This window comes from Gymnoscopelus braueri, assembly GCF_963280865.1.
Source record: "Gymnoscopelus braueri genome assembly, chromosome: 4".
NCBI classification, from domain to species: Eukaryota; Metazoa; Chordata; class Actinopteri; order Myctophiformes; family Myctophidae; genus Gymnoscopelus; species Gymnoscopelus braueri.
Genome location: NC_137605.1, coordinates 50,462,635 through 50,477,630, shown reverse-complemented (window position 1 = coordinate 50,477,630; position 14,996 = coordinate 50,462,635). Strand labels below are relative to the sequence as shown.

The 14,996-nt window shown below is 41.6% G+C and overlaps 1 protein-coding gene across 1 annotated transcript in view; it reads left to right on the top strand.

The window, feature by feature from the left end:
• Nucleotides 1-8,031: 8,031 nt before the first annotated feature.
• Nucleotides 8,032-14,996, top strand: part of cyb5r4 (cytochrome b5 reductase 4) — a 39,166-nt gene continuing 32,201 nt past the window's right edge. The window contains exons 1-2 of the mRNA XM_080427055.1: nt 8,032-8,341; nt 13,570-13,723. Of these exons, the coding sequence (XP_080283181.1) occupies nt 8,255-8,341; nt 13,570-13,723 (241 nt within the window). The 5' untranslated portion in view covers nt 8,032-8,254. The remainder of the gene's footprint in view (nt 8,342-13,569; nt 13,724-14,996) is intronic.

Sequence of the window (14,996 nt, the reverse complement as noted above, 5' to 3'; positions counted from 1 at the left end):
CTAGAATAACCGCCATACCACACTCAGCGGTGTTCGGTGTCTGAATTGATGGGTTATGAATCTCTGTGTCAGCTGTAGAAATGTTTTGAAGTCACCTCCAGCCCACCTCCAGCCCACCTCCAACCCACCTCCAGCCCACTTCAAGCTCCAACCCAGCTCCAGCCCACCTCAAGCCCCAACCCAGCTCCAACCCAGCTCCAGCCCACCTCAAGCCCCAACCCAGCTCCAACCCAGCTCCAGCCCACCTCAAGCCCCAACCCAGCTCCAACCCACCTCCAGCCCACTTCAAGCTCCAACCCAGCTCCAGCCCACCTCAAGCCCCAACCCAGCTCCAACCCAGCTCCAGCCCACCTCAAGCCCCAACCCAGCTCCAACCCACCTCCAGCCCAACTCCAACCCAGCGCCAACCCACCTCATACCTACCTCCTACCTACTTCCAATGCAGCTCCAGGCCCAGGTAAAACCCACCTCCAACCCACCTCCAATCAAGCTCCTACCCACCTCCAGGCCCAGGGACAACCCACCTCCAGCCCACCTCAAGCCCCAACCCAGCTCCAACCCAGGTCCAACCCAAGCCCCAACCCAGCTCCAACCCACCTTCAGCCCACCTCAAGCCCCAACCCAGCTCCAACCCACCTCCAACCCACCTCAAGCCCCAACCCAGCTCCAACCCACCTCCAGCCCACCTCCAACCCAGCCCCAACCCACCTCATACCTACCTCCTACCTACTTCCAATGCAGCTCCAGGCCCAGGTAAAACCTACCTCCAACCCACCTCCAATCAAGCTCCTACCCACCTCCAGGCCCAGGGACAACCCACCTCCAGCCCACATCAAGCCCCAACCCAGCTCCAACCCACCTCAAGCCCCAACCCAGCTCCAACCCAGGTCCAACCCAAGCCCTGTGTCAGCTGTAGAAATGTTTTGGGTTGTTTTGTATTTTAAGCATGATTGAAGTAAGTCAGTCCCAGTGTTGCCTTTCTGTGGCAGACGAAATACGCATCAGGATGTGAGTCGACACGCTTCTTTCTCCTGATATTTTGTTTGATTTGTTATGCAGTCCGACTAGTTTTACTTTAAATATAATGTGAATCACCTTATGACAATACTGTGTAATCTTAATGCCTGTTTTTATGTTGGTCTGATTGTGTCCCAGTAATTTGTCTATCAAGAAGGGCCAAGGTGATGTTGAGAGCGGTACCAGCAGTGGTGTAAAATAACTAAGTACATTGACTTACAACCCACCTCCAACCCATCTCCAACCCACCTCCAGCCCACCTCCAGCCCCACCTCCAACCCATCTCCAACCAACCTCCAACTCCACCTCTAACCCACCTCCAACCCATCTCCAACCCACCTCCAGCCCAACCCAGCTCCAACCCACCTCCAGCCCAACCCAGCTCCAACCCAGCTCCAGCCCACCTCAAGCCCCAACCCAGCTTCAACCCACCTCCAGCCCACCTCAAGCCCCAACCCAGCTCCAACCCACCTCCAGCCCATCTCAAGCTCCAACCCACCTCCAACCAACGTCCAGCCCACCTCAAGCCCCAACCCAGCTCCAACCCACCTCCAGCCCACCTCAAGCCCCAACCCAGCTTCAAATATTGTACTTTTACTCCACTACAATTATTTGAAAACATTAGTTGCTAGTTATTTTGTAGATTTAGATTATTATTACAAAACAATACATTAACAAATAGGTCAACTATTTCAGCCCTATTTAAACTTTGGCTATTTGAAAATAGCCGATGTACAAGCTCACAACGCGTCGCATCGTGACGCGTTGTGAGCTTGTAGATCTGCTATTTTCAAAAGATTTTAATACATTTTATACATATTATAGGCCTACCTTGTGAAACAGGTCATTCCGCATAATGAGTACTTTTACCTTTTTTACTTTAAGTATACTTTGATGCCAATACTTTGCACTTTTACTAGAGTAAATTATTTCTACATTGCTATATTGTTACTTTTACTTAAGTAAAACATTTTAGTACTTTTTCCACCACTGCCTATCTGTAGCTTACATTCTCTTCCATCCCTGCTGTGTCCATGTGCTGCTCTTGTCAGCAGAAGTTCCCCTCCATTGCTGACCAGTCGACCCCTTCCATTCAGCAGCCCCACTGCAAGTGCTGTGCATGTGTGAGCAAGACCTTGAATGAGAGCGGTACCAGCAGTGGTGTAAAGTACATTTACTTACAACCCACCTCCAACCCATATCCAACCCACCTCAAGCCTACTTCCAGCCCCACCTCCAACCCATCTCCAACCCACCTCCAGCTCCACCTCCAACCCACCTCCAACCCATCTCCAACCCACTTCCAGCCCACCTCCAGCCCCACCTCCAACCCATCTCCAACCCACCTCCAACCCACCTCCAACCCACCTCAAGCCCCAACCTAGCTCCAACCCACCTCCAGCCCACCTCCAAACCAGCCCCAACCCACCTCATACCTACCTACCTCCTTCCTACTTCCAATGCAGCTCCAGGCCCAGGTAAAACCCACCTCCAACCCACCTCATACCTACCTCCTACCTACTTCCAATGCAGCTCCAGGCCCAGGTAAAACCCACCTCCAACCCACCTCCAATCAAGCTCCTACCCACCTCCAGGCCCAGGGACAACCCACCTCCAGCCCACATCAAGCCCCAACCCAGCTCCAACCCACCTCAAGCCCCAACCCAGGTCCAACCCAAGCCCCAACCCAGCTCCAACCCACCTCCAGCCCATCTCAAGCTCCAATCCAGCTCCAACCCACCTCCAGCCCACCTCAAGCCCCAACCCACCTCAAACCCTGCTCCAACCCACCTCCAGCCCATCTCAAGCTCCAACCCAGCTTCAACCCACCTCCAGCCCACCTCAAGACCCAACCCAGCTCCAACCCACCTCCAGCCCACCTCAAGCCCCAACCCAGCTCCAACCCACCTCCAGCCCATCTCAAGCTCGAACCCAGCTTCAACCCACCTCCAGCCCACCTCAAGCCCCAACCCAGCTTCAAACCACCTCAAACCCTGCTCCAACCCACCTCCAACCAACGTCCAGCCCACCTCAAGCCCCAGCCCAGCTCCAACCCACCTCTAGCCCACCTCAAGCCCCAACCCAGCTTCAAATATTGTACTTTTACTCCACTACAATTATTTGAAAACGTTAGTTGCTAGTTATTTTGTAGATTTAGATTATTATTACAAAACAATACATTAACAAATAGGTCAACTACTTCAGCCCTATTTAAACTTTGGCTATTTGAAAATAGCCGATGCTACATGCTCACAATGCGTCGCATCGTGATGCGTTGTGAGCTTGTAGATCTGCTATTTTTAAAAGATTAGGCCTACCTTGTGAAACAGGACATTCCGCATAATGAGTACTTTTACTTTTGGTAAGTATACTTTGATGCCAATACTTTGTACTTTTACTGGAGTAAATTATTTCTACATTGTTACTTTTACTTAAGTAAAACATTTTAGTACTTTTTCCACCACTGCCTATCTGTAGCTTACATTCTCTTCCATCCCTGCTTTGTCCATGTGCTGCTCTCGTCAGCAGAAGTTCCCCTCCATTGCTGACCAGTCGACCCCTTCCATTCAGCAGCCCCACTGCAAGTGCTGTGCATGTGTGAGCAAGACCTTGAATGAGAGTGGTACCAGCAGTGGTGTAAAATAACTAAGTACATTTACTCAAGTACTGAACTTAAGTACAATTTTGAGGTATTTTTTACTTTACTGGAGTATTTCCAATTTTCAGTACTTTTACTTCTACTCCACTACATCTCAAAAGCAAATATTGTACTTTTAGTCCATTACAATTGTTTGAAAACTTTAGTTACTAGTTACTTTGTAAATGGATTATTATTACAAAACATACATTAACTAACCACTTCAGCCCTACAGTATATACATTCGTCCATTTGAAAATAGCCATATAAAATATATTTAAAAATAGCAGATCTACAAGCTCACAATGCTTCACATCACGGCGCATTGTGAGCTTGTAGATCTGCTTTAAAAAATATATATTTTATACATTTGAAAACTTGTGAAATGGGACATTCTGCATAATTTCGACTTTTGGTATTTTAAGTACATTTTCATACCAATACCTTGGTACTTTCACTCAAGTAAATTTAGAATTCTGGACTTTTACTTGTAACGGAGTATTTCTACATTACACTATTGATACTTTTACATAGTATAAAATTTTAGTACTTTTTCCTCCACTGGGTACCAGTGTGTATGTGTGGTGCATCGCATGCACAAGTGTTTGCTGCTTTTCTCATTTGATTGTATGTAAAGAATCTGCTGTAGTGCAGATTAAATATATGTGTTTACGTTATATGTGTAACACATTAGTGGGTCGTCATTTTCAAATCATCACAATATGGAGTCTTTCTTTCTTTTTTATTTTTTTCCTACTTAATCTGTAGACCAGATGGTTCTCTCACTTTTTTGTGTCAAGGACCCCCAAATGTATGTGTGATTGGCCACGGACCCTCATCTCTGAAAACGTTTTGTGCCAGGGACCCCCAGAAGATGTATGTACAATTTTTAATTAAAACAAAAAAGTATTCAAATTTATTATTTTATCATTATTACTTTTCAAACATTTCGATATTTTTCAAAAACTTTCAAAAATAGCAGATGTAAAGCTCTCAGCATGACACGAAGTGACTCGCTGTGAGCTTGTACATCTGCTATTTTTAAATAGCCAACATAAATGGATAAAGTGGTTAAAATGATTGATTTGTGATGCTACATGATCTACTTTAGCTGGGTACCCCCTGGACCCCCCCCCCCCCCTCAAGGACCCCAGGAGGACCCCACTTTGAGAACCACTGCTATAGACGACTGTACTGCACACAGTCAACGAGTTCAGAGACTTTTATTTTGAAGAAATGGACTTGACCCCTTCACACAGAGGGAAGTGTCATCCTCTTAGTGTCATTCCATTAAGCAGGCTAAAGGTGCCTTCAGAGCAGCCAGACAGAACTGGCTGCCTGGCTGTTAGCACAAAGATGTGTTCTTCTACTCCAGAATAGATCCATTTAAACAGTGAAACAACTTGTGAACTTTGATACAATGTATCAAAGTTATATAATTGTCTTTGCCTATTATAAGCCTCTGTTTCAGTTGGTTCTATTTCTATTGAGCGAGCACCGGTCCATTGTGTGAAGAAGAGACTGTATTATACTACGGCATGTCTGATGAGGAGGAGACTGACTCTGAGGATGAGGAGGATGAGAGAAGAGGCAAGCTTTCGTCTGTGACCAGTTTTTTCAGTGGTGTCATTTCAGGTGGGACCAAATTATGTTATAGTTGGAGGAGAAATATTTTTTCTTGCTCAGTTTATGACATGTCCAGTAGTGCTAGTTTAGTGGGATACAGCATAGGTGCACTAGGGACATCTAGGCACCTCGATGTAAAATTGGCTATTTTGTCCAAAATATTAAAAAAATATAATATTTGAAAAATGGTCTTAAGTAATGTAAAGTATACATGATCATGTGAACATGCACGGTACATCATTATCAAACTTCATTTTATCCTTTAACTTCTTGTTTATGCCCCAAAATAACTGGATATTCAGGTTTTGTAGCAATTTGTAGCAATTGTAGAAATATTAGCCGTTAATTGTCAAATGTTTAAGCATGTTCTATACTTTACTTAACTTAAAAATATTTTCCAAATATTTTATGTTTTAACATATAAAAAATAGCTTATTTAACACGGAGGTGCCCACTCTTCCTTGGTGCCCACCTATCCTGTTACCGTTTAGGCCATAATGGACTGCCATTTTAAAGGATTTTATGCCAGGGACCCCCAAGAGAAGTGTTCAAGTTTTTCAAAATTATTAAAATGTATGAAGATTTTTCCAAATTATTCAAAAATAGACAATCTACAAACTATTGTGCTTGTAGATCGGCTATTTTCAAACAACCTACTTATAAAATAGGGTTAAAGCATATTAACTAATTTTGTTGGGAATCCCCCCACAAGGACCCCAGGGGGTCTCCGGACAGACCCCACCCCAAAATAATCATATTTGAACAGGGGACCCCCCACCCTGACAAGCACTTGGAATTGTAGCAATTTGTAGGCATTACATTTAGTTTGACTCGGTTCCCCAGATAAATATTGTGAAAATAGCCGAAATACAAGCTCACATCATGTGAGCTTGTAGATTGGCTATTTTCACAATGTTTGCCTCTTTCTTACATAATATTTGAGAAATTGGTCAATTTGGTATTACAAAGGTCAATACTGTATGTTGATTTGTTTACTGTTGAGTGAGAAAACAATGCTGCACTGTGCACATTAAGCTAATCATTTGGGGACCCCCCACATTTTTTGGGGGGCCAGACCCACAGGTTGAGAACCACTGCTTTAGAGAACCACCGTTCTAAAGTTAAGACACTAAACAACTCACGATATGAACACTAGGGGGCAGTGCTTTGAATTTCTGGCACTCCATTTAAACAGTCGGTCGCAACTTGGTGACGTGATAATGTTGTTGTCAAGTGTGATAATACTGCGACATCATCATGAGCAACATATATAACTCCACACACAAGGCGGCGTTATGACTGCTAATAATATATAAGGCAGCTAGAAACGTCTAACGTTACGATCTGCGAATAGTTTTTCCCAAATAAGATGTTGTTTTTTAATTATAGGAGCGTGTAATCAGAGTTATGTCATAACGGAGAATAATGTTCCCTGGTGATAGCCATGGTGCAGTGTTGCCAGATTTCGGGAGAGAAATAAGCAACCATGTTTTGAATATTTTATTAACAGTTTGCAAAAAAGCACAGGTACAGTTTCATACAAGCTCTGCTAAAAAGGATTAAACCCAAGAAAGCACTATGGCTTGTTTCCATTATTTGGGGTCCTGTGTAACATTTTTAGATGGGGATTATTAGGGATAAATAAAATACTAGCCTTGGATCAAGACTATCTGTAAAAGGACCCCAATGGAAACAAGCCATTGGCTTTCTTGGGTTTAAAATCCTCTTAGCAGACCTTGTATTGAACTGTACTTTCCTGTGCTTTTTTTTTTAGCAAACTGCTAATAAAGTATTCAATCAATCAATATCTTAAAGAGTCTGACTTTTACTTATCTAGTATCTATGATAGTCTTGGGCTTCACCCCCCAATTGCCACTGGGCATCCGCGCGAAAGCCCGAAAGCCCCGCCCGTACTTCTCCGTACATGTACAACAAAAACATACAAAGTGCTGACCCTGTAGCCCCGGAGGTTAAATCGACATTCGGAACCCGTGTTCACTGTAGCTGTATTTTTCAATAGATATGTGTTTTAATCCCGTCTGTTTCAGATTCTGTCGTAAATGCCCTGTTCCTCAATGGGCGGTATTGACGGTCCGCATTCGGTCAAAATCGGAATTACACTCAAGTAAACGAGGGGGAAAAGTGGCGTTCGGCCACAGACGGGATTAAAACACATACTTATCGAATAATACGGAGTAATAATTGCACAAAGATAAGGAATGCTGAGTTAACATCCGGAGCAACTGGGCGAGCACCTTATATTCCGCATTTGTACATGTTCGGAGAAGTACAGGATTTACTGGTGAAAGTCCAGGACGCACTGAGGGGTGTAGCCCTGAAACATGACTGTCATACCATGACACAAGTCATACCATGTCATACCACTGTCATACCATGACACAAGTCATACCATGTCATACCATGTCATACCACTGTCATACCATGACGCTTGTATGAGGGGTGCAGCCCAAGACTATCGTAGATATACAAATGTAAAAATCGATAAAATAGGTACCTATGATAGTCTTGATCCAAGGCTAGATAAATACATATTAAATTGGGGGTCCATTAAATAATAATAAAACAATTATTAGGAAACAAGCCCAAATAATCAAACCAATATTTAAGCAACTTTTCCGAAAAAGAAGCCCAAAGTCGCTTATAATCAGCGGACCTGGCAACACTGGTGTTCGTCACGGACCGGTGTTGTTAGCATGTAGCTACTGTTAGCTCAGGGTTGGGTTGCCAGTCAGTCAGTCCTCTATTGCTCAACCCTTATTGAAATGTCAAAACCACGGAAGAACCCTGTGTGTAGCTGAAGAACCTCTACTGGATCCTGTTGGTTGTTTAGTGTGGGTCGGTTGAGGAGGGGTGTAAAAAATACCCCCCATACGGCCCTTTAAGTCATTCCTGTGACAACATACAGGGTTTGTAAGAAGTTGTCGCTGCCTCAGAAGAGTGGAGGATCGGATCATGTTGAACGTCCCGACCCAGCAGTCCTTCCCGGCGGCGGGCTCCCAACAGCGGGTGGCCCCGGCGGGACAGTCCGGGAGGAACAAGGTAACATGGAACATTATGACCCACCATGGTATGAGCCATGATTACATTGGAATATCCAACTCAGAGCAGTGGTTAGTGGTTATTATAACGTACTTACACTGTAACATCCTCAGTGTTCATTGTACTCTTGAGAGTGTACAAATGGAACCAAATGGACCCTTTTAAAGGTCCATTTGTACACTCCCAAGAGTTACAAATGGATACATTTACTGCATCCATGACATTGGAAGATCCATCTCAGAGCAGTGGTTATTATGATGTAATTACACTGTAACATCCTCAGTGTTCATTTAATTCTTCTTGAGAGTGTACACATGTAACCAAATGGACCCTAAAGGGATTGTAACCAAATGGATTTGGTTACATTTGTACACTCTCAAGAGTTACAAATGCGTACATTTACTGAGGTAACATGGAAGGTAACATGGATCATATTCTGATGACCATGACCATGACATTGGATGATCCATCTCAGAGCAGTGGTTATTCTTTTTTACTCACACTGTAACATCTTTAGTGTTCATTTACAAATGTAACCAAGGTAACTCCGCACCAAACAGACTCGTCCAGACTATTGCAGACTACTCCAGACTGCAACAGACTATGCAACAGACTATGGTATTCGGTTGGCAAAAGTTGGCATTTAAGTCTGTCAGCCGACTGGCCATTCATGTGCTAATTTGACTTTTAGCCTGCCAGCGTTGCCAGGTCTGCTTATTATAAGCGACTTTGGGCTTGTTTCCCTGCAAAGCCACGTTTTTTCTTCACTGACGTGCAGTGGTGTAAGTAACTAGTACATTTACTCAAGTACTGTACTTAAGTACAATTTTGAGGTACTTTTACTTTACTGGAGTATTTCCAATTGTCTATACTTGTACTCCACAACAATTATTTGAAATGTTTAGTTACTAGTTACTTTGCAGATATAAATCATTATGAAACATACATTAACCACTTTAGCCCTATTTTATACCTATAAGCTATTTGAAAATAGCAGATCTACAAGCTCACAACGTGTTGCGATGCACGCGTTCTGAGCTTGTAGATCTGCTATTTTCAAACATTTTTGTACTTTTACTTTTGGTACTTTAAGTACATTTTTATACCAATACTTTAGTACTTTTACTCAAGTAAATGTTGAATTCTGGACTTTTACTTGTAACAGACTCAGAGTACATCTATTGCATTCAAGCCTGGAATTTCGTCATTTTAGGGGCAAGGCCACTTGGCCTTTGGTGTTGTAATTTTTTGGTGGGCACAAAGGCCCTGCCCGGTCTTCCTGCCAGGGCAGGAAGGCCATCCAAAAAAATAATAATGATTTTTAAGTCCAAAAATGATTTTTAAGTCCACGGAAATAATGCATTTAACTTGAAGGTTAAGGATCATTGTATTTTAATATATTATAAGAATAGTATAACTATCTGTGAAATATAACCCATTTATTTCACAAAATAATGTGTTGGCAAATGACCAATATTTAGTTATATAGGTCTCAATATGTCACATTCAGCCCTGGACTTCACTGACTGAAGTAGGGGTCACATTAATCACATTAGATTCACAGAATGTATTTTACCCACAAGTTATTTTCATTCAAATGAAATGTGAATGAACTTGCACTAATAATGACTTTAGTTGATTTTTCACTCTTTAAAATATAGTATTTCTTAATTATTAATAATTACAGCTTGTAGATTGGCTATTTTCACGATTTTAAATTGTTTTTAAATAATAATAAAAAAGGAACATACAAGATTTCCACCCGACAGCCATAATATAATAGCCAATATATGGTTCTGTATCAGTATATGAGTCCGTTTTTGCGGATTTCATTCTAATTGGCTACTATGCCTGCATATGAATTTCATGAGCCTGGGTAGGTCACCCTGGCTTGGAGATATGCCCTGTAGCGCACACTCCGCCAGTGGTGTAAAGTAACTAAGTACATTTACTCAAGTACTGTACTTAAGTACACTTTTGAGGATTTTTTACTTTACTGGAGTATTTCTAATTTTCAGTACTTTTACTTCTACTCCATACATCTCTGAGGAAAATATTCTACTTTTACTCCACTACAATTATTTGAAAACTTTAGTTATTAGTTACTTTGCAGATATAAATTATTACATTATAAAACATACAGTAACCACTTTAGCTCTATTTTATACCTAGGCTATTTGAAAATAGCCGATCTACAAGCTCACAACGCGTCGCGAAGCGACGCGTTGTGAGCTTGTAGATCTGCTATTTTCAAACATTTGAGTACTTTTACTTTTGGTACTTTAAGTACATTTTGATACCAATACTTTTGTACTTTCACTCAAGTACATTTTTAATTCGGGACTTTTACTTGTAACGGAGTACTTCTACATTGCAGTATTGATACTTTTACTTAAGTAAAACATTTGAGTACTTTTTCCACCACTGCGCTCCACACAGCAGCAGCAGGTGAAAGCAATTCACTTAAACGAGGGTTGTGTTGCGCACCAAAACTGCGCAAAACTAGGTCAAATCAATCAATCTCTCTCTCTCTCTCTGGGAGCAACAACGAGAAACAGTGAATGTAGGTTTTCATAGACATGGTCGCTTGTTTCTCTCACATAATCTGGCAACACCGACAGCCCTTTGTTGTCACTGCCACTGCTCTGCCAGTCGGCTAAAAAGCTGAACATGTTCGGTCGGCTCTGGGTCGGCCGAAAAGGTCCCGACGGACCCCTAACCGACTGGCCGACGGACCCCTAACCGACTGGCCGACGCTTCCCGAAGCCAAATCGGCCCAAAGTCGGGCCGATTTGGATTGGTCTGGAGCCTGTAACCAAATGGGTCCATTTGGTTACATTTGTACACTCTCAGTCAAGAGTCAAGATACAAATGGATACATTTACTGAGGATTAGACCGTATCAACATTAAATGTATTATCATCAATGCCATTTCAAACCTATAGCTGTGAGGTGACAATATATATTCTACACTTCCTACTGAGTGACACTTTTCGGACGCAGGATACATCAAGCAATCAAAATCAACTTAATGTGTGTGTAGACTGAGACTCAGGGGTCCATTAAAAACAAACAACATGAAAAAACACTATACATACGCAGTGGTGGAAAGTAACTAAGTACATTTACTTAAGTACTCTACTTAAGTACAATGTTGATGTATTTGTACTTTACTTGAGTATTTCCAATTTCCAATCCTTTGACTTCTACTCCACTACATCTCGGAGACAAATATTGTACTTTTACTCCACTACAATTATTTGAAAACTTTAGTTACTAGTTACTTCAGTTATAAATTATGATATTATGAAACATACATTAACCACTTTAGCCCTTTTATACATAGGCTATTTGAAAATACCCGATCTAAGAGCTTGTAGATCTGCTATTTTCAAACATTTTAGTACTTTTACTTTTGGTAAGGGTTAGGGTTAGGGTTAAGTACATTTTGATACCAATACTTTTGTACTTTTACTCAAGTAAATTTTGAATGCTGGACTTTTACTTGTAACAGAGTATTTCTATATTGCAGTATTGGTACTTTTACTTAAGTGAAGAATTTGAGTACTTTTTCCACCACTGTACATACGTAAAGAACACCCCTATACCATAAAAACATCAGCTATTACAAGAGAAAATCATACCAGTGTTTCCAGAAAGTAGACTGATATCTTGTAACACTGAGGCTGGGGTTAAGACAGCAGCATGATAATAGAGTTCTGAAACTCATTCAGTCGACACATACATTTGTACATCAGATTTCTCAACAGGACATGAAAAGTGTTGACTGACATTGCAGAACAACTCGCTTGCACTGACTGCACCACCTTGGTTTTCTCAACAGTATACGTATGCATTATAAGCCATTATAAGCAACCTGAAGCCTAGAGTATACATTTACACAGGGTTTTTTGTTGGGACCGAAGCAGGGACCCACACTACGTGTATTGTAGAATATTTTGTTGCATATTATTATTATTATTATTTATGTATTTATTTTAGAAAGCTTCCATGCAACTTGATAAGAGGCTTTCAGAGCTAGCTTACGAATACATGAACGCTTGCCCCCAAAACACGCTAGCTCCGGGTCAAATCCGGCGACCTCGGAACAGTCGCCACTAGGTATTCCTAAACGTAACCTAAAACTATGCCTAAACCTAACCTTATTCCTAAACGTAACCTCTGTAAAACTATGCCTAAACCTAACCATATTCCTAAACGTAACCTCAGTAAAACTATGCCTAAAACCTAACCTTATTCCTAAACTTAACCTCAGTAAAACTATGCCTAAAACCTAACCTTATTCCTAAAGGTAACCGCAGTAAAACTATGCCTAAACCTAACCTTATTCCTAAACGTAACCTCAGTAAAACTATGCCTAAACCTAGCCTTATTCCTTGACGTAACCTCAGTAAAGCTATGTCTAACCCTAAACTGTATTCCTAAACTTAACCTCAGTAAAGCTATGCCTAAACCTAACCTTATTCCTAAACTTAACCTCAGTAAAGCTATGCCTAAACCTAACCTTATTCCTAAACTTAACCTCAGTAAAACTATGCCTAAACCTAACCTTATACCTAAACTTAACCTCAGTAAAACTATGCCTAAACCTAACCATATTCCTAAACGTAACCTCAGTAAAGCTATGTCTAACCCTAAACTGTATTCCTAAACTTAACCTCAGTAAAGCTATGCCTAAACCTAACCTTATTCCTAAACTTAACCTCAGTAAAACGATGCCTAAACCTAACCTTATTCGTAGCCTAAACCTCAGTAAAACGAATACAAAAAAGAAAAATGGGGGCGAGTGTGTTTTGGGGCGAGCGTTCCGGTTTACCTAGCTCACCATGTTTAGCTGACTGTCTCATAAATGTCTGTTGAGAGACTTGAGACTAGCTTGAAAGTATTCCACTCTTTCTTCAACTCACCCCTGTTCTTTTCTGTCGCCCTAATACTTTGAATGGTGTCCTCAAGCTCAACAAGTTGTCTCCAAGTGATGCTGCAGCTTTGAAGGCTTTTGACAGCACTCTGCTAATAATATGTTGGATTCATGTCACATAAAAAAAATAAAATAATAATAATACAAATAATAATATAATAATAAAGAAAATTGACGGCTGCCCTGTTGTAACTCTGAGGACACCCTAGGGGTCCCCGTCCCCCAGTTGAAGACCCATGATCTAACCTCTTATGTTATTATTACAACTCTGCAATTGTTTCATCATCAGGTGGCCTTGAAGCCAGGCCACAGTCTCATGGACTGGATCCGTTTTGCCAAGAGCGGACGAGACCTGACCGGGCTGAGAGGGCGTCTGATCGACGTGACCGAGGACGAGCTCAAGAAACACAACACGCGCAGTGACTGCTGGACGTGCATACGAGGTGGCGTCCCAATCTTTTCACTGAAAATAACCGATCGACAAGCTCACAATGTGTGGAGTCGCGACACATTGTGAGCTTGTAGTCTTGTAGATAGGCTATTTTCACATATTATGACATGCCCAGAATAAGGATGCTAGTGTTCATGTGGTTATTTTTAGTGGGGATGCCATTGGTGGGATTCAAACCTCTAACCATGGCAGTGTTACTGATGCATACAAATTACATTACATAAGTATACATGTACTGCTAATATTTCTTGGGAAATAGGTTTGGGAGAAGTAAATATCAGGGAGATAAACATGCATCTTCACTGGTAGAAACTGAGGCTGTGTAACTGCTTTGAAGGGATCATTTGCCAGTGATTTGACCGTGAGCAGTTTGAAAAAAAGTCCTTGGAAGCCTTTTGTGAGGAAAGGTCATCAGGTGCACACTGAATCTCCTACCCTTTCTCTTATATCAATACATTTTCAATCAATACATTTTTCTTCAATAGATTTAAAACAACTTATATCACTGGTTCATATCGATTTCTATCAGCAGAGGGCGCTGGTTGTATTTCCCTAGTAGATTATGTGTGAAAGCCATGAAGTGCAGCTTTTACCTAGTGCTTTGTTAGGCTCTCTTCAAAGAAATAACATTATTATTAAAGAAATTAGGTGAAGGGCCTTTATAGTACTCTTAATAATGAGTTGAGCTAGACTAGACTGCCATTCATTGCAACACTGTGCTTTCAAGGGAAGAGGAAGTTAATCAGTAAGAGGAAATAATCAGTGCTGTTTGTGTCTCTGTGACATGCTGTCCATTATGAAGATGCGTTGGTTATGGTATCCATAGTAATAACTAATAAGGGTTGTCAGGTGGCTGAAAACATGGAAGTAGAAGTAGAGTGCTGTTCTTTTATATCGTTGCTGGAGCCACAAGGCTGTTCTCAATGTCAGGAATTACGTATTTATTAGAGTAGTGATTCTCAAACCTTTTCAAGTCAAAGACCCCCAAATTGTATTTGGCCGCGGACCCCCATCTGAAAATGTTTTGTGCCAGGGACCCCCAGAAGAGAAGATTTGTGTTTAAAAAACGCAAAATTATTCTAAAGTTTCCAAAAAATAAATTTTCCATATTTTTCAAAAAATCTTCAAAAGTAGCAGATCTACAAGATGATCTGCTATTTTTGAACAGCCAACGTGTAAATGGATAAAGTGGTTAAAATGATAGTGATGCTACATTAACTACTTTTGCTGGGGACCCCCTGGAACCCCCCCAAGGACCTGGACCC